Here is a 24519-nt window from a genome sequence, read left to right on the forward strand (position 1 = left end):
GGGGTTCCCTAAACTCGTTGGGGCCCAATTCTGCTCCCGCTGAAGTCCAGGGGCTCATCCACACAGATCTCTCTGCAAGCTTGAGTCAATAGTATGTTACACACTCAAATCTAGTCCACAAGCACAGATTGTTCTCACTATAAAGGCATAATTTATTATAACATGGTGTCGGTCAAATGGAAATACAGAATTTAAAACATACAAAGTGCTTATGTATTTTTGAGCCTCGTTGACACGTGCTCTGTAACAGCAGCAAGACATATCTGAGTGCCATCCTATGAAGCCGGATTTGCAACTACAACTTCTTAGTTTGCAGGTAACAAATATTTCAACTTTAGAATGATTATATTACTTCATGTGAACTTTGCTACAAATAGAAATCATCAGCATGACCAGCATTTAAAAGCAACATAGCCGTCAAATGATTTCCATTTAAAGGAATATTATATACACTGTAAAACAAATCCATATAAATACATACACATACAAACAATCCATTGCACAAAAATATTTTTCTAAATCACTTAAAAATCTGTATTTCCCTTGTGAGCAGATCTTCTGTATTTTAAATAAAAACTACAGGCATTTATCCTCTCCTAATGTGCATTAAAAAATAAGTTGCACTTGAACTATGATCAAGGTTATAATAAAATAGACATTAAAAAGAAGTCACAAATAAATAGTAATAAAGGCTTAATTACATTAAAAAGTCACCTTTTCTTTAAGGCTAAACTTTTGAGGGTCAAATTCTGCCAGCAAATGCATGCGCGTGCCTTGACATGCATTGGAAGGAGAATTTGACCCCTTGCTGTTTGAAAATGATCACATACGTTCAAATTTTGGCTAAAATATTAACTGTTGAGTGGTTCTTGGGCTGGTGGGTTTCAAAGCGCTTGCATTTCTCTTGCCCTCGTGTGGAACCATAGCCCCAAATATGTCCTCATGGTATCGCTTTTGGCTCTGTAAAAATCAGAGATACAGAACAAAAACATCAGTCTGGCTTCCCATTATTTAACAAACTGGTGGCTCATTTTTTCAGTTCCTTTGGGTTTGTTCTACTGACTAGTGATGGTGAACTTTTGGTGGTCAGAAAAAATCCTACAAGCTCAAGGATAAGCTGAATGTTGTAACTCTTGTCACTTTGCACCATTCCAACAGCATAAGGCAGCCTGCAGAGCAGGTCTAGTGTCTATGTGCTGTGTTCCTTCCCTTCTCAAATTCACTGCCCGTCCCCTTTGGGCCAACAGAGCCTGACAATGTTGAGATTCAGGTCATGTTGCAAAGCCTCTCATAGCTATTCATGGGCAAATCCTGCACCTTTGTCTGTCCAAGGTCAAAGTAGGGCAGGATATTGCGAATCAGTTTAGGGGTAGAATACTGTAATCAATACATGCACCCTGAGCTTTCTCAACAGGTACATTTATATAAACTGAAATAAATCACCCGGCCTTGCATTCTAATTCAGAATGTCTGACAAACGTACACACTTAAATTTATTGTTTGCTATAATTGTTGCCCTGTCCATTGCATCTCGATGACTACACTGAAGTCTGGTTTAACTCATGCAGGACTCTTTAGCTTGAACCCTGACGATGGTGAGCATGCACTTCTGGCTTCTACACCTACCTTCAGCTGGAAGATGTAGTCTTCAGCTTGTTCCTCTGTCAGCTTCAATTTCTTTGTGAACATCTCCTTCAAGGTCTGGGAGACGTCCCTGGCCATGTGCACATCCCCGCAGACATACAAATGCCCTTCATCTTCATGTAAGACTTGGTGCACTTCTGCCTCCAGCTTGCTTTGAAGAATGTCTTGAACGTAGACCTTAAGGGGGGAGGAAAGAGGGGGGGAAAAGTCAAATAAGGTCCACTCAATGCTGTCTGAGATCATGGGTGATCTAGATTTGGAGTAGATTTACACAACCCCATCATGCCACATTAAGGCTCTGACACCCTCAGTCCAGTCAAACTATAGTCTGCCCAAGAGCAGAGGGGAGAAATAGCTTTAAGCCACTTTTTATACTACCCTGATCTTGAGGCTGGGCCAGTCCCTTACGTAAGTTAGAGCAGCCTTCAGGCTGCTCTAATTTACACCAGCTGTCCACAGCCCCAATAAATTATTCAGGTAGCTGGGGATTGTCAGGCCATAGGGACATGCCAGGCACGCACTCCTATAGCCGCAGTTGCAGAGAGGGTAGCTTAGGTGCCACAGGTTGCCATCCAATGATTCTACTCAGCAGGGGGAATTCCCAGAGCACCTGCTCTGCTGTCTTTCTGGCTGCACCATTTCAGAGACAAATGGCAAAGTGATTAGAGCTGGGGTCAACATCTTCCCCAACAGGTACAATGTGCAGGTCTGAACTTGTCCGGGGCATTTAGGGCTGGGGTTTTGAATGAGTTCTAGCTTCACAGACAATTTTCCATCTGAAGCTTGAATTTGGATACTCCTGTTATCTGCCTTCTACAGGGCAATAATGTAAAGCTTAGATAGTTTGTTCCTATTGAAGTCAAGGGCAAGACTGGCTCCATTCCTTTGAAGAAAATGGCATTCTTCACTCAGGCATGAGACATAGAAACAAAACATTGACCCCTTTCAAAGGAGAACTTTAAACAGTGCTCAAGCCTTAGCTTGGGGCAGGAGGGGATCTGTATCCCCCTTTCTAGGGGGCAGAGGAATGAAGCTTACTTTAGCTTGGCCGGGTTGCCGGGAGTAGGCTGTGTAGACCTCTTTCAGCACTCCTTTTCTTTTCATTTCTTGAGTTTCCTCTCTGTAGAGATGATCCATGTCTGACTGCCGGCAGCCAAACAACAATGTCATGCCGCTGCCTTTAATTCCTGAAACCAACATTGGAAAGTTGTTTGGTCTTTTAATATTAGTCCAATTATCTTGAATTACAATGGCAACAGAGGGCCCTGTTGTTTCAGCAGCTAGTCATGCAATGCAAGGACAGGAGCCTATTTTCCGACCAGTTTTTACCACTGTGTATTTATGAAAGAGCGAGTGAGCGAGGTTCTGCTTTAAGCATCTGCAGCATCATTTAATGGTACAAAATGTCATTGGCAGAAGCTCAACTCGTCTTTATATGACCGGCAGGGACACTGCAAAATTCCAGTTGCTTGTTGAAAAGGGTTATAAGATCACAAAGAACCTTCTCTCTATGCTACAAGCCCCTGTGAAAGAGGCAGAGATGTTTGTGGTCTGCTCTCTGCTATCAGGCAACCCAAAGAGGGTGGGAAGGAGGCAGAGCTATTGGGTGGTGGTTGTTGGTTGTGTGTGTTTTTTAACGTGAAATCCTTCTCAAAGCTCTTCCTGGGTTGGTGGATGTCTGCAGTGCTCCTTGCTCAGGGCTACCACTTCCAGGCACACAATTTTATAGCATTTGTACATTTTTCCCCTCCCCCCGTCCTCTCATCATGCTCTTTCACGTCCACCCTCAGCGCCCCATATTGCTGAGTTATGAGGATGAATTCCATGCTGCTTGTATGTCAAGTTAGTGAAAACAACATCATGCAATTGACATTTCTGGATGAATGGTGTCCCTGAGGGGACAGGGCTCCTCATGGGGATAATTCCCACTGTACCTTTCTTTTCTAAGTCATAGAGGCGCTGCTGCCAGAAGCTTCTGAATGGAGCAATTCCTGTCCCGGGGCCGATCAGAATGCAGGGCTTGGCGGAGTCCTTCGGAAGCTGGAATCCACTAGCACTGATGTCAATAAAAAAGTGAGAATGTGGTTAGGAAAAACATCATATAGGATAAATCCATTCCTACCAAGCTCCCTTGGTAATGCTTACCAATTATCTATCACTAGTGGCCTGAATTTCCACTCTGTTAAACTGAAATCAACAGAGTTAAACTAGAGTAAATCCGGTGTTTAGACCGTGGCGAATCAGGCTCTCTATTTTCAATTCATGGTGAAAATTCTAATCCTGCCCATTCCCCTCTGATGTAGGGAATTGTTATTACCCCTGTTTTGTGGAAGCGCACACATAGGGTCAAGTCACGAAGTGTTGGATTAGGAGTAAAAACTCAGAAGTGTTTGGCCCCCTGATCAATCCATTAGACCATGTTGCCTTGCAATAAGTATGGATATTATTAGAGATTGTTATAATGAAGCTGAACTAAGTACTGATATTTTCCCATTGGCGCGCTACAGGACATGTACACTTACCTGCGCACAAAGCATGGTACCGTCTCCTGGAGAGCTATCGTATTCAGCCATGTACTGCAAACACCATGGTGCAGAGGACCTTGACCATCTAACAGGAGGAAGGGAAAATGCATCTATGAATACTCCAAAAAAAAATAAAAAGTCAACTACTTTTTTTAGAAGTTAAACTGATATAAAAACAAATTGGTGTGTAATTAAATTGGAGTCTGCTAACTAAAAACCAAAGATTAGCTGCAGGACATTTCCAGTCCAACAGTAATGTTCCCTATTTAGACTGCAAATTTTCATTATCCATTTATATTCTGCAGGTATCAACTGAGAGCAGCAGTACAATATACACTCTTAGCTAAAATGTTATGTTTTATGCCATATGGTGGACCCAGTTTACTTAATCATTGTGCTACCTAAATTGCATTGAATCAAAGAATAAACGTAAGTAACAATTACCCCTTGTCCTGTAGTTGACCACTGCAACTGTCAAATGGATCTCTCTGGGCGTCATGTCCTGTGAGGAGCTAATGGAATAGTACCGGGGTTTCAGCAAAGGCAGCTGAGTCAGTAAAAAAGACGTGGAGACTTGGGTGGAAGGAAACTCTTTCAGTATCTCCAAAATGGTGGGGCTGTTGAAAAACTTCCACTTGTTGTACTCCTCCGAACTCTGAAAGCCAAACACAGCCACAAATGTGAAAAAGGAACTTTGAGTCTCGTTGGGGTTAGGAGCAGGGATATTGGAAAGATCATTTATGGAATAAGTTTCAGGCTTGCTTGCTAAACTAATGATAGGTATCCTTCAGATAAAAGAAGACTCCCTCAAACCTTAGTCCGCTTTAGAACGCGACTTAGACTACCTTGCTTGTCACCATGAAAGGTTTCCCCCCCCCATGCTGCTGATGATGGCTCATCTTAAGTGATCACTCTCCTTACAGTGTGTATGATAAAACCCATTGTTTCATGTTCTCTAAGTGTGTATATAAATCTCCCCTCTGTATTTTCCACCAAATGCATCCGATGAAGTGAGCTGTAGCTCACGAAAGCTTATGCTCAAATAAATTTTGTTAGTCTCTAAGGTGCCACAAGTACTCCTTTTCTTTTTGTGAATACAGACTAACACGGCTGCTACTCTGAAACCTGACTTAGACTGAGTTGTTTGAAAATGTTGGGATTTTTTTTATTTAACGTCTGGAATTAGAGGCTCTGAAATACATCCCAGAGGTTGTTCTCACTGAGTGGGCCTGGATGTGGAAGTAGAAGAAGGAGCCTGTGTTTTGTTTTTTTTTTGGTCTGTTTTTGTTTTTGTTTTGTTTTTCAGCCCTATCTTGCCAGACATCCAGGTAGGCATATATGCTCTGATCCTGAAAGCTATTGAGCCGCTGTTGAACTCAACAGACGCTCATCTGGACCTTTGAACTTTCAGCTGGTTATTTCCACGTTGGAGATTCATAAATCCCTTCTCTTTGCTTTACCAAACTGTCTGCCAGCGCCCTTGGATAACACCTTCCACTTGATGACTTCAAAATCCTTAACTGAATTAATTCTCACCATCCCACTGAGGGACAAGGAAGTAGTAGTATTATACTCTTTCAACAGAGTCCCAAACAGGCTACGTGACCTGCCCAGAATCACTCAGGAAATCTCATACCATGGGAAGTCTTCCATACAGTATTTCCTGATTTCCTGATGGCCACAAGACCATCCTTCCTATTATCAAGGATGGTCTTGGAATAATGCAGCTTATATAACAAATGAAAAACAGCTATTCTTCATTATTACATGCATTTCTATAACCTTCATCACAGCCGTGGAGGGGCACTGACCCCTCAATGCATAAGTCAAGTCCAAACACTCACATGACATAAGACTTCCAGTCTGTGTCTGTCTCCTTCCTCTGTTGCCAGCTGGGAGAGTTTTTTTAGCAAATGTTGGGAAGGTGGTGTAGTGACATCAAGGAAATACATCAGAGCTTGGGAAAGTGTACAGGGCGGAATTTTCTTGTCACTTGTCCAGTAGCCACCTGGAAATGTAAGGAACACTTGAGAACAGTTTTCAAGGAGTTGGTCAGCTGGAAGTGCTGTGCAGATCTCAATGTAGTTGAAAGGAGACTGTATGCAGTGAACCATGTATCACATCTAGAACATAGACCTCAGTTGAGAGGAGTGTCTACTAAGGAAACAAACCTAGTGAAAGATAATATTGTAGGTGATCAACACCAAAAGCTATGGGATAGCAATGCAAGGTGTTCCTAGAGGACTTTGCTTGTTAAAGGCTGTAATGACATTAAGCTGATTTACACCAGCTGAGGATCTGGCCTTCTGTATATGCACTGAATCACAGATGATGATAGAACACTCCTTTTAAACAAAGGGAACTGTTTAAACAACTGTCTCCCTGCAAAAAGGCTATCATTTAGCAAGCTTCTGCTACAGAGCAGGGAGAGACCTGGAAACCTCTTTTAGGAGACTGATTATATGTTATGTAGCAATGAACACCCTGTATCAATTATCTTAATTACAGTCACTAGCCAGGTTCTGATCTCAGTTACTGTGTCAATCCAGGATCACTCCATTAGCCCTCATGACGTTACTGTGGATTTTCTTCACTGTGACTGAAATCAGAACCTAGCATCAGAAGAATAACTAAAAATTAGGAGTTTATAGAGTAAAACCCTTAGCAGCAACCACTTCTTGCCTAAGACCCGGTTGTCTTCTGAAGACAACAGAAGAACCAAATGATTACATATTTTGATTTAATGCATTTCAGTGAACTTTTTTGCTTTAAAAGAAAACTCTTGCGGTTGATTATGGAAAATATCTGTAAAACATCCATTGCCCTGGAGCTGCAGTACAGCCAACTTACCATCATTGCAGGTTTCCAGTCTGATGGTCTGATCAGTTGGTGGTGCATCCTTAATGTGCTCAATGATGCCACTGACTAATTCTGGCTGGTTGCCTGGAAAAATCCCGACATGTTCTCCAGGCAGATAGTGCACTTCCTGATTAGTCTCACAGGAAAGCTTAAGTAGGATGGTAACACGACTGAAATATAAGAAGATGAGATCTGATGAATCATGGTTATGTTGACAGGATTTCCCTTTGACAATGCAGAATAATACAGGTTTCAGAGTAGCAACCGTGTTAGTCTGTATTCGCAAAAAAGAAATGAAGTGAGCTGTAGCGCACGAAAGCTTATGCTCAAATAAATTTGTTAGTCTTCTAAGGTGTCACAAGTACTCCTTTTCTTTTTTTCAGAATAATACACTTTCAAAGTGGCAGTCGGCGAGGGTTAGTTTGTGTTAATTTACGGAGACTTCTTTCAACCACAGTCTGGTTAAGCCTAGCGTCTTAATCAAAATGAGAAAGGTCTTCAAGATCTGCTGATCAGCATTCATGAACCCAAATAGATGAGCCACTGGAAAGGTCATGTTGTGCCAGTGAAGTCTGAATGGTTTGCATCACTAAGCCAGATGGCTTCCTGTACGAAGACTGTATTTAGAATGAAGAAGAAAGGGGCTTATTTGAGGATACTGGGAAGTCTTTTATGGATTCTATTTCTAACACAGATATTGTTGTTGGAAACGCCTGCAACTAGTCCTTTTCAGCTTGTTTGTGCATTGTTATGGCTCAATTTGCATGATAGTAAGATTACAAACTAGTTATTTGAGTTATGGGTTTTTTTCCATTCCTTTTTCTCCAAGGGGATACATTTTTCTGAATTAACTAGTAATTCACATTGGATTTGGTGAATTAATCAGGGGAAAGGTTTCTGTCAGATTCCACGTTTAGTGTCAAAATGCTTTGTGTTGTTTGTCTGTTTAGTAATGGTGTGAAATTCAAACCTCCTTCTCAAACACCTACAAGGTCAGCAATGCTTGGATCTCAGGATTTTTTTAAACTTCTAGCAAAAATAAATATTAAAATACCTAAAAGATCTAGGTGCCGTACCTGGATTTTAAACTTTGCAGATTCTGCCTGAACTTGAGCTTCATGGGAATCACATCTTTTACATGTATGTTTCCAAGTGCTGTGGGGGGGAAAAGAGGCCACAGTTAATCTAAGTTTTATTGATCAATTTATTTTAGATGTCGTCATGTAATTGTAGAAAAGACCTGAGCTGCTTTTGACCCGGAACACCTCCAGCTTTTTTAGTAGTTAACTGCCCTATGATAAATGCTATGGTGAGGAGCAAGTATGAGAACCTATATAGACAACCGTATTTAGAGAACACACTGCACCACTGTTTGTGCTCCTTCTATGACAGAAAATCGTTCAATCCTTGGCCTTTCTGCTGAGGCTGACAACATGACTGCCAGTTGAGGTGTTTTTTGTGATGTCTTATCGAACTTAAAATAAGAGACCATGTATTTTCCCATCTAATTGGCCTAGTGTAAATTGGTTGCTGCTTCTACCAACTTGGTGGAACATCAAATCTATCATCCTGCATTGTCAGAGCTGATCTCATTCCTAAATCTTCCTTAAAACCTGGGCACATGAGATGCAGAATAGGTACAGAAAGAGAAGGTACCTTTACTCAAGTCCAAAGGCTGGGAGTCGTGTGCTATCCTGTAATTCTTGGGATTCCAGGTTTCATTTGAGGTGTACACCTTGGGTAACTGAATATTGTTTTTTCCACGGATGTCAAAAGTCTCACAGGCAGTCTTTTTAAAAAATAAAAAAATTTAAAAAAATTAATCTTCAGATTATTCATGTTTAAAACTTGCCATTTTTAGTGTTCGCTGATAATATTGTGCAGCATCTATCTCAAACAACACAAATTAATAATAATAGTCATAATAATTATATCAAGTAGAGTGCCTGGACCAGATTTTGATTTCTCTTATTCCGAATGTGAATAGATTTCTTCACTGACTTTAATGGGGTTACTGCCAATCTACACCAGTCTAACTGAGATAGGATCTGGTTAGAAAAACTGTTAGGGCTGATTTCTGCCTCCCCTGTGTAGCCTACCACACAAGTAGTCCCACTGAAATGGAACTATATGCAAGGTGGCAGAACTGGGCTCTTGGAAATAAGACAGTGTCCCAAATCACTCCTGAACTTTGGGGAGTTCAAAATCCAAACCTAGATGTAGATCCTCCATTCTTGCAAATGGTTCCTGTCATTCTAATGAACTGATCCAAAACCCGGGATCGAAAGCGACATCCCCAACATATTGTGGTATTGAAATCCAGATCTGAAGTGGGCAGTTGGGTCCCATCATTAGTGATAAATGTGTGTTGTATGTAGCTCTTATCGCCCAAGTTTCTTTACTGGGGCAATTTAGCTAGTGGAGAGCCAGGAAAAAAATAGATGCAGCAGGTTTCGGGACAGCTGTTATATACTGTAGTTACCTTGAATGCATTAACTGCCCAGGTGCGAAAGGATTCTTCCTGCCCATTAAGTTCGTCCCCTTCACCTGTTTGGATGAGTGGAGAGGCGCCTAACTGTGCAAGTTTTTGATCAATGGTATGAGCGAAGGCACAAAACTCTGGATACATGGTTGACCCTAGGCCAAATACAGCATATCTGCACAAAGAGACATAGATGAGTCTTGGGGGGATCAAGTTAGTGCTCCTCATTGAACAGCATGATCAATTAAAGGCAATAGATATGATCAGATGCAAATTAGAAGCTTTAGTACCTGAATTTTTTGCTCAGCTGTTTCAGAGTGAACAGGGCATTCTTCAGTTTCTGTATAAAATAAATAAAAAGTTTCATGTTGCACAAATACTTTTATTTTATATTATCTATAGGGTAAGGTCAGATTCAAAGATCTCCCCATTGGGTTTAATGGGCTTTGGATCAGGCTCTAACACAGATTTCTCCGTTAAATTTACCTTTCCGTTGCCTGGAGAGTCACCATTTCCAAAAGTGCTGGTCACCACTAGAAGGAGGGTTTCTTTTTCCAGGTCACTGAGCTTGTACTCATCCATGCAGAGGATCTGGAAGAGACCAAGTGCATAAGATATTGCTATGGGGCATAAATGAGGACCAGCTTTCGAGAGCTAGGGTCTTTTCAGGTCACTGCTGACCCAACCTGGGCGGTAGTGTGAGCTAGCAGACAGGGCAGTGGCCATGAGTTCTGTTAATTGCTCTGCCACTGTGTGACTTTGCTCAAGTCACTTCACCTCTCATTTTACCACCCCATATCTGTCTTTTCTATTTCGACTGTGAGGCCTAGATCCTTTGAAATCAATGGAAGTTGGGTACCTAGGTACCTTTGGAGATCTGGACCTGAGTTCTCAGGGAAGGGACTCCGTGTTTGTACATGTCTAGCATCTAGAAATATGGGGCCCCACTCCCAGCTGTGTCCTCTGAGCTGTACTTATAGTAATAAATCCTCACTATGGATTGAGTGAGTAATCAGCAGCAATGACCTGGTTGACCTACAGCAGCAATGACCTGGTTGAAGGTGAAGTGTGAAGCTTCACCAAGTTAGCATAGAACCCTCTGACGCAGGTAGGAACTGAATTAATAAATGTCATACTCTACTGTGAGAATTTGTCACTTATCTGAATTGCATGACTTCAGGTGTTAGATAGGAATTTGTGCTACAGTTGTAGTATCAGGATATTTCACTGACTGATGCCTTTAAATGGGTGTCAAAGAGGATGGAAAATAGTGTTTCCTATTGCAACAATAGTCTGTGACTAACAAAGAATGAGTTGCAAGGAACACTGAAAATACACTCTGGCCAGAGCTTGCATTCCTTGGCTATCCAAAATGTCCAGGGAATGTTTGTGACATCTTGTAGACGCTGGTAGTGCTGAGTCTTCTAACTCTTGTTCTCTAGTGGGTAAAGATTTCTCTCCACGCTGCATAGATGTGCAAGGGAGGTTTCAGGGAGAGGGATAAACTCTTACCTTGGTGTTGAAGGCGCAATTGAACAAGGCGCACAGGTTGTTAGCCAGCGTTTCAGATTTCCCAGTCTCCGTTGCATAGATCACTGTTGCCTTGGTCCTGGCTGCCATCGTTTTCCGCACCAATGCAGATGCAAAGAACGCAGCCCTGGGAAAAGTCATATGCAGCTTGTCATTTATTCACCAAAACGTTCTGACCTGATTTACAAAAATAAAAGGAAAGGCTGACTTGGAGGATGGCCTGGGGCATTCTCCAGGGGAATATATTTGAGATTGGCCTAACAAACATTTCAGATGTGAACAGCATCAAATTGTGGGTAATCTGGGTTCAGATCCAAGTGATTCAATTGTCCCTGATGAGACAAACCAAAAACCTGGAACTGGAGTGCCTCTACCCTAACTTTGGGATGGGATAGATTGGATCTTCATGGTTCAATCCCATATAATATTTAAGATTTTTATCTGGGAAACTTACTTTGCCAAAACTCTGAACTTGATCTCCCTTTTCTTTGGCCTGCGTTTCTCATCGTGCCAGACATGTGTTTTCCAAGCCTCCACCTGGAAAAAGACATAAGATACAGGTCTGAGATCTTAAAAGAATATATACACAATTTCTTTTACACCGATCAAGTAGTCTCTTGAAACAGTCAGATCACTTTGGGAATCTACATCTAGGATCCATTCTGCAAGCCCAAGCTTGCTCCCATCTACTTCAGAAATGCAGGATCAGCCTCTCTGTTGTGTCCAACTGTGTTTTAATGACCATTTAGGAGTATACTCCTAATGATATTTCTTAACAGAAACTACTGGCCTTATTTCCCTCCCCAAATATTAGAAACCCTACGATTACAGTATGTAGCCATGAGCTAATTTTACTTCACAGGCACCATGACTGGCAGTTAATGCGAATGACAGTGTTTTTAGTTCAGGCAGCATATTACCTGTTTAGTTATTTGCATTATCGTTGTGTGTAGGAGCCCCAGTCATAGACCAGAACCCCATGGTGTGAAGTGCCATATGACCCCTGGATAGGATGGACCTTTTGTGTTTGTGTTTTTTTTAAAGTTGTCTGCTGAGATCATTCGGTGGCCCTTACCTGGTAATAGTAGAAAGGTGTAAGGACATAGTTCAGCATCTCCTGGTGAAACACTGGGGTAATGCTGCCTGATATCGGAGGCACGAGCCAGACCCAGTCAGCTGGGCACCCTCCTCGAAGACGGTACTCGTTCTGCATGTACTTCATGAAAGACTCCGCCGCGGAGTGATGATCCATGATGGTGACGTTTTGTTTCTAAAAGAGTTGTGTAGAGAAGTCCATACGCTGATTGTACCCCGTGTCATGGAGCTTCACAAATAGGTGCAATAACATCTAAGGGGTTTATATTGTGTCCATCACAGTGGTTCCCAAATGGGCTTTATGGTATCTTCTGCTTTTCTCCCTGCACTGGTTATATATAGAAGGCTTTTTCCTGGTGGAATAAATACTAAGGGGACCTCATGCCTTACTCAGAAGCATCCAGTGCTAACAGTCATTCGAGACTGGCACTGCACTAGATGGACCCTTGACTTGCTCAACTGCAGCTCGCTTTATAGTCCTGAAGATCAGCATTTCCCCCCCCCAGCAGTTTATCACCCCAGCATTGGGCGAGCAAGTTAAACAATGCCTCTGATTCATTTCCCACCCTTCGACTTGTTTTGGCTTGAACAAGTGTCCTTAGAAACCAAGCTGTTAATCAAATGGTGCTTTTTAGAACCTAACTAGGAAGTTAGACTGGGATGATTGAACTTTTTCCACAACATCCCACACCATCCCGTTTTTAACTGGCAGCCAGGGGAAGAATGGCTGCCACATACACACTGCTGAAAATAAAGGGCCTAGTGTAAATCGGGAGCAACTACACTGGATTGCTGTAAACCTGTTGCAAGGGAGAGGAGAATCAGGCCCAGGGTGTGTGTTGTCTCTTCATATATGTGTCACTGACTTACTTGGAAACTATGAAGCACGGCAACGTTAATCTCTATCACCGCTCGATCTTTCCATAATGAGGAAAGTTTGTTGATTTCCAGACCCATCCTTCTCCCTACTTCCTACATGTGGGGAAAAAAAGAGGAAAAAACAAATGTAATACTCGGGACAAAAATCTGGGTCAAAATTTGGGAGGGGTGCGGGGGGGAGTGGTCAGATATGGGGGAGGGGGTTTCTCACTGGGTTATATGGTAAGGGGAGCTGTCCCCTATTATTATTATTTGTATTGTTGCATCTGGACGCTCCAGGCATGTGCTAGGAACCCAATGTGCTAGGTGCTGTGCAAAGACAGCCCCTACCCCAAAGAGCTTACAATATTAAAAAAAGAACCACCCCTTCACATGTGATACTAATAACGTGAGTGTAGTAAAGCAGAAAGAGTTTTTAATTTGCCTGTTGCCATTAACAACTCTTTCCTAATCACCACTAGTTCTCCCACCAATGGAGCTGAACTAGCAACAGTGAGATGGTTAAGAAAACGCTTGGTTGAGACAAGGCCCCAAAATCCTGCCGCAACCTGCACAGGGCTCAGTGTAAAACCTGGTGCTCTCCCTGGCCTCTTCTATACAGATGCATTAAAAACCCTCTCAACGGTTACCTTCAGGATATTGTAGCGCTGTACGTCACAGAAGTCTCGCACGCCTATCTCCGTCCCCATGTACCAGCCATTAAAAGGGCAAGCTGTAAATTCCAGGCCCCCTACTTCAAGCAGCATATTGGCGACTGCTGGCAGCACGTACCACTTCAAATCGAGTTCCTTGAACCATTCATACCTTTTTAAAGAAACATTTTGAACCATTAGTTAAGAACCCTCCCCTTTGTCTCCTTCTGAGCACAACCCATGCCAATCAGGGAATAGATAGGAACAATCCTGTCTGTAACTCAGCAGTGCAGCACGGGGTTGCAAAAGTTCACCACAAATTTTTCACTAGCCATGTGAAAATCAAGAATTCCTTGCTGAGGAAACTGGTGCATAACCTCAAAGAATGTTTGAGCTCTTTGCAGTCTCTTCACAAAATAAACAAGACAAGAAGAATAATAGAGAGAGAAACTGACTAAATTATTTGCTCATCTCTAATCACTACAAACTATTTGACAAATGCTATAGTAGGTAACACAGTACAGGAATTATGCAAAGAGAGCAAGAGGGTAGAACAGGAAATGAAACCTACAATAACCAGATCTTCCGCTGGTGTAAATCAGCATAACTCCACTGAAGGCAACAGAATAACATTGATTTATAACAACTGAGGAGCTGGCCCTATATAATAGCCCCTCTCATGAGTCGCTGGCAGGGTTTCAACCTTCAACCCCAAAGCACAGACCTGTACCACTAGATTTTAAGGAATAAGTCTGTTAGCTGGTAGCTTTCATAGGTAGACCGCTGTCCTCAATGAGCTGCTTGGGCCCTGATTCTGCACAGCACTTAAGCACATGCTTGAGCTGGAGTGACTTCAGTAGGACTTCTTGCATGTTTAACATTAAGGCCCCAATTCAGGCCAGTCCTTAACTTTCATGGGCATAAGTCCCATTCACTTGAGTTGGACATGACTTTAATGCAACATAAGCATGTGCTTAAAGGCTGTCCCGACTAGCAGTGCTTTCTTGAATCAGGTTGCAAGTGCTTTGCTGAACAGTGTTGGTCTTGCTTAAATGCTTAGGTGAATCGGCCTTGTTGAGGGCAAGAAGATCCACACCCTACAAGTGTATTACAATAGCACTCAACTGCACACTTTTTAAAAGCAATGTACTTTTGACTGACTATGCCTAAAACAGAGATGAGAACTCCCAAATACTTCCTGCAAAACTGCTATTATCCTACATTCATTTCAATGTAATGTAGCTGCTTTAACGTACATTTTTATCTCTTGGGTTAATTCAACATAATTTCACCTGAACAAAGAACTAATAAAGGAAGCCGCCACAGGTCACAAGCTAATAAACTGGGCCTAACAATAGTCTAGTAGTCAAGGTAAGGCACAGATACGATTATCTAAATCCAGCATGCTTACTTTGGATGTTCCATTGACACTTCAAGGACAAGTTCTGGCGGCAGTTCAAATATTTCTGGGTCTTGGCCGTTTGCTTGGAGAATCAGTGGAATGACATCAAAGCGGCCATATTTGGGCTTCCAACCAAGCTCGATGCACAACTGTAAGTGAAGAAAGTGGATTTTGTTTTGGTTTTTTTCCATGGGTTTGAAGACAAAAACATGTTAACTCCTTACATGCTGTCTAATGTTAAAAACTACATTCCCCCATTCCAAGAAAGCCAGGCTGTGTTTGCATAGGGCTCCATTGTATGCCCAGATTGATGGGTAGTACATAAATTGCCTCACTCCAGAGGTAGGCCTAGGAGGCAGTGTGCCTTAGAGACAACCCTCCCTTGCTCTGGGATGGAGGGAGTAATTTGCTGCAGGACTATAATAGCAATAAATTGCAGTCTCCGCCCCCCCCCCCCCAATGCTAGGTAAGATGTGCTGGTTGGTGCATTGGAGCCAAGGCTCCACCCATTCCTTTCACCCACCCTCATTCCTCCCTCCTGCTCCAGAAAGGTACAGAACAAAAAGTGTCCACTAAGCACAATGAAAGTCTTCCATTGACCTTAATGGGAGTTTGATCAGATCTGTGGAGTAATTTTGACCAATAGAATATAGAAGGCCACATAACAAGGTACCTACATCAATCAGATGGATGAATATCTAAAATCTGATAGATGAGCTAGATAAGAGGGATGGTGAGTTCTGTTTGAACACTTACCTGTGTAAACTCCACAGTAGCTGGGTCTCCCAAGATGGAGCCATCTGGCATTTGGTACCCAGCATATCGGATGAGCTGGCTGTTCCACAAACGGAAATCATGTTTCCCATCAGTCCTCTGAGGGAAGACAGTGATGGCCGATCTACCGAGAGAGATTAACTCCCATTAAAACACAGCAAATCATATGCTTTTGGATTATTTTTTTAAAGTGTTCCTGCTAATTTACATTTTGTAAACAAATTAAAACCCAACAAAAACCCCTCATTTTCCAGGGACTGTGCAACCTACAAATCTTCAAGAAATGATGATACAGGATAAAGGAGGAAATTAAGGGTGGAGACGGGAGGATCCAAACTTCTAGACACTCCAGAGTTTTTGGGGTTCTGGTGGGGATTCTGAACCTAAACCCAGATCTGGATCCAAAGACTGGTGTTTGGAATACCGATGGAATAAAAGAGCACATACCTGATGTTTCCATTGTTTGTCGAGTATTCAAGATGACGACAGATATGTTCAAACATTTCCTTGGCGGTAGTACAGTTACGTGCATCAAATACCTATATATTCCCAGAAGAAATACATGAAAAAATTGATTTAGGAATGATGATTTAGAATTATTTTTCTAATGAAGTTCATTATCCTAATTTAAGGTTAAGGTGCAATGGTTTAGATTAGTATCCGGATACAGGATTTCACTTTTATCTCATCTAAGAAGAGTTCGTCTTAATCTTTGCTATATGGGACCAATAAACATATTTGTGCTTTGCTGTAATGTACAGGAGATACATTTCCTCCTGTTGCTTAGCAGGTTTTTAATGTGTTTTGAACCATATACAATTATTTGATTTGTCTCTGGAACGCGGAACCAGTTTGTATTGTCCTCAGCTGGTGTAACTTGGCATAAGTCTGTTGAAGTCAATGTCACTATGCTGATTTACAGAAGCTGCTGATCTGCCCCTAGATTTCTATAATCAGTAAGTCACCTGTAGGTTGGACCATTGTATTCTCCCAATGCATCTCGGAGCATTTCTCCATGCCTGTTTGGTTGCAAAAATGAGTTCATCTTTTGTTAGCTGGTAGGTTCCTGTTTTTTCTATCTCTTCAGTTACTGATTGCATTCGCTGCTGGTGTTCTTCTGGTTGTGGCCTGTAGAATAGGAAAGAATCATCAAGAGAAACAATGATCTCTGCTTTAGGCAAAACTAATTTCGTACACAAAGGTGATTGCAGAAATATCCCCTAGTCACTATGTTGTGGGTCAAGAGGGTGATGGGTGTAATTGAGGGCAGAATTTAAGCTCTCCGATTATAAGGGGCTCCTCCATGAAGCAGAGGATTTAGACAGATGGGGTTTGTTTTTGCCACAGAATACAGATACAGGCATAGGATTCTCTTAGGCACCTGTGCAAATTGTCATTCGGCACAAATGGATGTTGCAAGAGAATATCCATAGATGGGCTGGCCTCAAGGTTCAACACCTGGAAATGAAAGAGATCTACCCAAAATACGCCATCAACGGTAAAAATATTTTCCACCTCTCACAGGCATCAGCAAATCTGTGGCCTAGAGGAAACTGCCATCATGCATCCCATCCCACCTCTCCCCAAAGTCCCATATTTCTCTATTGTTACAGTCGACGACTTAGTATTTTTAAGCAATGGAAAGAAAAGGATTATCTAAGCGCAGGGCATGAGTGTGGGGGGAGACAGGGCCACTGCTATAACAACTGAGGTCAGATCATAATAGTTCCTTCTGGCCTCCAAATCTCTGAGCTGTCCTTGTTGAGTGTGAAAGGCAGATTAATTAACTTATTCAGGAGCAAACAGTACTGGAAATGCAAAGCGTAATGTTTTAACCTTGGTGCAGCTCAGTCTTCTGAGCACTCAGCTCCCACCTCCATGATACTTAATACATTAATGGAAGCTGCCTTTTTCTGCCTAGCTTCCCATGTTAACTTGTTTAGGAAGATATGGACTTTCCAGGTTTGTATGTTAAAATCCATGAAAGCACTGGAAATCTATGGGCGGGAAAAATTCTGCATTGGCAGAAGGATGGTAGAGGCAGCCTAATGGATACCTGTCCTCTCGAGTTCTAATATTTTAATACAAAGTGTTTCTTTTGAGCAAAGTGTGTAGAAAACTCCACACCAAAGAGGAGGTGCTGGGTAGTTCTCTTGGCCTGAGATGCTAACCTCTCAAATTCTTTAGGTTGATAACACAGAAAATGAAGACACAATATTGGAGAAATATTTATCATGGCACAGATAAACTGGTTTGCTGGCTGATAAATAGAATGAAAATAGCCTGCAGAGTCTGAAAGCACATGTTGAATTTCACCAGGATGAAAGTTCAAGGGCAGCGCGTGAGACAGTGTAAATCAGTGTGATCAAAGAGCCATGTAATGTTTCTGACAGTGAAACCTGAGACTGGGGTTTTCAGAAGGGCTCAGGTCTCAGAAATGGAACCAGATTTTACCAGGAGCATTGAGCCGCTTTGAAAATCTGGATACTGAGCTCTTCTGAAAATGTGGTCTTAAAACTCCTAGGGCTGGATCACCTTCTCGCATGCCAGTGTGGGGCCATTGACTTCAGTGGCGTTACTTATGCTGGTGTGATGAGACAGGAATCAGGACCATAGATCGAGTTCAGCATCTGGCAGTGGGTTCAACTCCCCTTTGATATAAATGACACCAGGGCTAAATTTGGCCCATACTTGTGTGTTTGTGCTGCTGGTGTGGGAATTTGTCATCGGTAACAAATGTACATTTTACTGCATTATTAGTTGACTAAGATTGTGATTCTGAAAACATTTATGCATGTATGAGCTTTACTCCCATGAATAATCCCATTGATTTCAATGGGATTACTCATGGGAGTTAAGGTAAGCATGTGCCTAAATGTTTGCTGCATCTGGATCAAACACAAGACCAGAATCAAACTGGGTCAATGACCCGACCAGGAAAGTGAACTAAGATGCAATGATGCCAGGAATTTCTGAAAGTGCTTGTTTCTAACCATGCAATTAAGCAATTGGAAGTTGTTTGGTGTTATGAGATTTCATAATCCCTTGATTACTACAAAGAGTAATTTCTTCTCATCAAGTCACCATGAAAGCTGAACTTTAGCAGTCATAGAAGTGCCGTCTGGGCAGCATAAAAAGAGGAAAGGAAGCAGCTATAAAATGAGCTGCAAATCAGTGTCTGCATCACCGAAGTAGCTAACTAGGAGACCTAATGCATGATCCTGTAAAATGGTGAGTAAGCCCTGGATGTGCTGAGCAGCTTTAATTCCCATTGGCTTCAGGAGTTGCTCAGTATCTTGTAGGATCAAACTTTTATTTACTAATCCCTAAGGCCTGGAAATGGTGGCACTTGAGATGGACTCAAATGTTCCAGCATTTCCCACATGTTCACCCAAAGTGGTAAAATCACCCTCCCTTCTCCATCTTGAGAACTATAGGATACAGCCATCTTTTATGATGTTAGGAAATTCCCCTGAGCATGCTCAGTAAGCCTCATAGGGAGAGAATGAGAAGACTCTGCCACGCTGAATGGCAGCAAGTTGCCTAGAAGGCCAGTAACTTTATAAGAAGCCCTAAACCATGGGAAATGTTGACATAACATGTACCACCCTTGAGCAAATGGTGCCAGAACACAGAGAGAGGGCATTTAAAACAACGCCAAACTAAAAGCCATATCCGCATTATAAGGCTGGTCTCAATGGGCGTTACTCCACTCTAGCATTGTATTAGCTTTCCTTGCTAAGAAACCAGATGTGGAGAGACTTGTTTATACATGGATATTTGTGGATGGATGGTAACACTGTTTTTAAAAAGAGTCTTCTCTAAGCTGCCTATTGATGCATTCGCCTTAGGAGGGTTGAGACAGTTAAAACCAGATTGCACAAAGCACTCAATAAAGTCCATTCTTATATTCACTGAGGAGGGTGGAGATTTACAGGTAATAGTACCTACCATTTCAGCATATTATTAGTACAACTAACTCACTAACAGCACATAATTCTTGTCCCTTTCTTTGACCGGATGGTGTGTGGTAGGGCAGTTTGCAGTTCACGATGAAAGAATACTAATAGGCATTCACATCCCATAGATGGAGCAATTAATTCAAGAATGAAGTTAAAATGGCCTTACTCTTTAAGTGAATTGTAGTATTGATTGATGAATTCTATCGCCTGGGGTAAAATCTCTTCCGGTGGGACTGGACTGTCTCTTGGGCCTTTCACCAAGCCTTTGGGGTTCATGAGTGCCCCTTGGCAGGCCTTTGCCTTGCAGTTGAGAACCTGCAAAGACAGAAATGTTAAAAACAATAGTGGCACCCCGCCAGGGAAAGTTGTCCATTAAAATTTCATGGTCTTACCCCCTTTGCTGTCTGGTGCAACGTGTCGTTAAAGCTGGTTCCATTTTCCCAGTTTTTAACTTTTAAATGTCTCGGACACCCAGATATTTGGCTCGTGGGTTGGATGCCGTTCTGCGGAGGTTTCTGAGCAAAGAGAAAACGAAAATACAAATAATCTTTGAATTCTTCATGTAACATTAAAACATTGGACTAAATTTATCCCTGGTGTATGTGCCAATTGACAGAGTTTCATCAGGGAAGACTGGGATTTCTCAATGTGTGTTAATTGTGGTGGTCCAAGGGAAACAATGAACTGGATGGTCTTAGAAATAAGACGCGCTTGTAAATAAAGGCTTGGACTTTCAAAGGAGACTAAGGGAGTCAGGCACTCAAATCCCACTAGAATAGGAGGTGGGTATCTAACTCCCTTAGGCACACGAAAGTTTTGGGTTGCACAAAATGAACAATTTGGTGACACTGACATGAATTCACAAAATGTTTTGGTGTCACTGAATCTGGTGGTTCCCCTACCCCCCCACCCCGCATGGAGGCAGGGGGGCCAAAAAAAATTCCACTGAAAAATTTCACTCAGCTCTCACTGCGATCCCTTAGCATCCAGTATCAAAGTTAGAACTAGATTGTCTCCTCTCACTGACCTCTCCTGCAGTTATGATGCACGGCATCTTGTCCTGTTTGTTGCTCAGATCATTTAGCTGGGCGGCTTCTTCTTTCGCGAAGCTTTGAAATGAATAAGCAGAATCTGATTTAGTACAAGAGGCTTAGTTTTTAACCCATTACCATTTACTCGTGGGGTGAGTAGACACACGGTGTCTGAAATCAATACCATTTCAATAAGCCATGTGTTCCCAACTCAAGGGAACTGGAAACAGGTAGCGGGTTGTGGCCACAATTTCCATATTGCTGTGTCCTAGAATATAAAAGGCTGAGAACCACTGCTATAAACTAAACAAAGGAAATGCATCAAGAAGCTACCACTGTGAACTAGTCATAAGAAAAAGACAAAGATAAGGAAAATGTTGAGAAGATCTGTTTTTCTTTAGGGAATAGCTGTATGAAGCTTTCAAATAGGTCCAACCTCACGTCGGGCACGTTAAGCAAATGGCTTGCTTTCTTATGCAGGAAATGAAGGAAGTCCATGCAAAAGGTCTGACTTTTGAACTCTGTTCTTCCTTTGTAATTTGGATTCTTTGTAACTTGCCTTTGAGAAGACGAGAGCTAGCCTGACAATCCTGGAGCAAAAGAATTCGCTTTTGACTGGCAGTGATGGCCTTTAGATAATGTCCATCTTAGGGCCAGATGGTGTGTCCTTTGCTCTGACTGGCGAGTGGTGACTCCAGTGGGAGTCAGGTTCAGGATTCTTTTTCTGATGTAAATAACTTTCACTCTTAATAGTGAAAAATGGGGAGCCAGGGAAGGGGGTAGACACCAAACTTTGGAATGTAGGCACCAAAATGAGTGAAATCCTTTGAAAGGAGGGACATTTGAGAAGCATGCAACCTTATTTCATACACCATCTTTTGTGCAAACTGTATCCCAAAATGCTTTACAGAGCTAATAATACAATTACAAGGTTAATAAATAACTTTGCCGAAGTCCACAACACACACGTACATGGATCTAGCTGTCCATAGCATGCCCCATTATATACTTTATAGAAAACAGAGACAATTAAAAAGAGAAATATGAAAGTTTAAGGCAGGATGTTTTATGTCACAGTGATGTGAGTATGTCTCAAAAGGGAAAACTAAAATTTACCTCACCTAGGTCACTTGGCTGCAATTGACACGCAGGAACAGTTATGCCTCAAACTTTCTCCTTTAAAATGATTGCTTTGGCAATTCTTTATTTGTACCTCTGGAACCTCATGGTGCTTTCCCACGATCTTTCCTTCTTAAAGGAAGGAGAGTGTAGGAAAGCAATAAGAGTCAAATTGAGAGGAGAGAAATCTTACCCGTGAGCTGGCAGGACTGCTTTTTCCACATTATTGTTTATATCCTCTTTGGGGGATGCTTTCCGACCGGTTTGGGGCCTGAATAGGAACTGCCAAGGGCACATCATTTTCCGTCTTTTAATTAGCCTGCTGTTTCCTAGCCCTGAAGTCCTGGTTTAGGTGATAAGGGGATTTGGCTATGGAAGGAAATAAAAGGAGGTTATACACAATGCTTAAATTGTAATGAAAGAAGTGCTGGGACTTGAGCAACTTTTTTTATATCCATAACTGATGCACCAAGGCCAGAGGTACCGGGGCTATGAACTGCCAAGCCAAGAGAAGTGCTCAGCTCTGGCAAGATCCTGGCACAAATTAAGCACTGGTTATACAGTGACCAAGGAGGAACCTCCCTCTTCGATAAGATGAAGAAATGCCACAGATTTGTGGACCTGCTGTAATTAATAGCCGATGATTGAAAGCTGAACTGCTACTAAGGCCCTGACTCGGCAAAAACCCTAGGACTCCCTAGTTCAGTGCTTTGCTAAATCAGGGCCCAAATCCTGTAGTAAATACACACCAAATAAATGAGGGGTTCTCCATGCCAATCAGAAGCGGTAGACATGTTTTATTCTACACCTGCTGCCTATTTCTGGGACACCACAGATAAAACACATATTTGCAATAAGGTTCCAAAATGCTCAGATCAAATGAAATTCAGAGCGTAATTAGGGTCTAGAAAACACAAGTGTTCCAAGTTTAGCAGAAATACCCACAAGAGCTCTTTTTTTAGTTTTATTTCTTGAAGGTTTGTTGGGTGTCACAAAATATTTTTCTTTATTTGAACCTCTGTGTTTCGCAGGAAAACAGGAGGCAAAATCTGGCCAGTGTCATTAACAAAACAAAGATTCCCAGCTGAAAGTTATTCTTCCCCAGGGAATGAAACCAAAATACAACTTGCAGCACCTTAGAGACTGCCAGAGCCAAATAGAAAGTTAAGTTTATGGATTCCAGATTCTGTTCTAAATGTGGAACCGAGGAATCTTGCATGGGTTCTAGATTTTTGTCAATAATATTATAGCATATCTATAACCCGTGAAGCAAACTAATCAGAGTTTAGGATGATGCTCCATTAATTGTCACAGGCTGATCCCGATTATGTCTTGCTTTCCTTTTGGATTTGGGCTTTTCTGCTCATCTTTGATCCTAAAGCAAAGTTTCCCTCCTTGGGAAGACATAGCAGCTTGATGGGTAAAAGTGAAGCTACTGCATTGTTTAAGTTTTCTGTATAAGATAAATCAAAGACTGAGCTGTAGCCAAGAGGGTCAAAAGATAAGGAAAGAAAGAGAAAAACGTTCTTTTTTTTTCCCTGTTATAAATTGTTTACTCTTTATTGTGGTAATATTTATGAGCCCCAGTTATGGCCTCTGTGTTAGGCGCTGTACACATAAAAAACAAAAAGACAGCTCTGACCCCCAAAAGCTCACAATCTAAGTAGTTCAGTGTAAAAATTCAGACCCAGATTTTGATACCCCTATTCACAGTGAGTAACCCCACTGAAAAGAATGCATCTACTAGTGCTGTAAGGCCCTACCCTCAATGTAGGGGTGTTAGATTCTGGCCCTTAATAAAAGTAAAAAGAAGAGGAAGATAAGAGTGTGTAACAAAAATATCTGCAGAGTTATCACACTGGAAACAATGCTAGCACATTACAGTGCGATACAAAACTAAACTCACCCTGTCATTCATTAAAAGCAACAGGTCTTTTAGGCTAATCTGAATTTTTTTTTTTTTAATCTTCTGATGGTATAATTGCTGTGGCTCAGTCTTAGAACAGCAGAGCTGTCCTGGGATTTTGACTAGGAAACCTGTGAGCAGCAGCTTGTACGGAAAAGTTTTAGGAAGTCTTGTCACACTATCTCAGCGCAGCCTACCTGAGGTGGCTAAGTGCGCTCTTTCTTCATTTATCTTTTTCCATTCATTGGTGATCAAAATAAGTCCCTTGTTTCTTTAGATCTTTTCAACAAGGTTAATTCAAAGAACATTTGTGGCACTGCTCTTACTTGTAGCAAGGAGGGTGAAGGTTTCAAGGCAGCATTACAGGGAACTGATTTTAAAAATCGATGTTATTTTAGTAGGAGGAAAAAAAATACAAACCGCAATAAAACTATTCCACTTGCAAGCAGATATTACTGCCTGGCCCGCTGCTCAGTAAAACATAAATTTGCCTTACCTTGCTTTCGAGAGAGGTTTTTCCAAGTGTGCTCGGAGATGGTCTTCTCTGCCAAAGTTTCTTTCCTTTACCCTTAGAGGTACTGTGTCCCTGTTACAAGGCAAACACATTTTATACTCTGCTGGGGTTCTGTATGCAAAGCAGAAGGACGATAGTCCAGGTTCAGGGATTTCCCTTTTCAAT

At 41.9% G+C, this 24519-nt stretch overlaps 1 protein-coding gene across 1 annotated transcript; it reads right to left on the reverse strand.

Annotated features, from left to right (window-relative positions):
- Nucleotides 1–24519, reverse strand: NOS2 (nitric oxide synthase 2). Its single transcript, XM_038375654.2, has 27 exons — nt 24337–24519; nt 22128–22303; nt 20812–20893; nt 20177–20299; nt 19951–20099; nt 16788–16950; nt 16270–16361; nt 15805–15946; nt 15058–15197; nt 13644–13818; nt 13006–13107; nt 12116–12310; nt 11495–11577; nt 11023–11167; nt 9997–10101; nt 9801–9850; nt 9511–9685; nt 8685–8817; nt 8105–8183; nt 7020–7198; nt 6014–6177; nt 4614–4824; nt 4167–4254; nt 3579–3700; nt 2683–2831; nt 1627–1821; nt 1–960 (listed from the first exon to the last, which is right to left on the reverse strand). Exons 2-27 carry the CDS (start codon nt 22232–22234, stop codon nt 844–846), a joined length of 3465 nt encoding a protein of 1154 aa, XP_038231582.1. The 5' UTR covers nt 22235–22303; nt 24337–24519; the 3' UTR covers nt 1–843.

Source organism: Dermochelys coriacea, chromosome 17, assembly GCF_009764565.3.
Source record: "Dermochelys coriacea isolate rDerCor1 chromosome 17, rDerCor1.pri.v4, whole genome shotgun sequence".
Classification (NCBI taxonomy): Eukaryota; Metazoa; Chordata; order Testudines; family Dermochelyidae; genus Dermochelys; species Dermochelys coriacea.

Coding starts and splice junctions, on each gene's coding strand:
- NOS2 (XM_038375654.2), bottom strand. CDS start 22,234: ATGATGTGCCCTTGGCAGTTCCTATTCAGGCCCCAAACCGGTCGGAAA. Junction 13,108..13,643: donor AGCGCTACAATATCCTGAAG/GTAACCGTTGAG, acceptor CCCCACATGTAG/GAAGTAGGGAGAAGGATGGG. Junction 1,822..2,682: donor GGCAACCCGGCCAAGCTAAA/GTAAGCTTCATT, acceptor TCCCCCCTTAAG/GTCTACGTTCAAGACATTCT.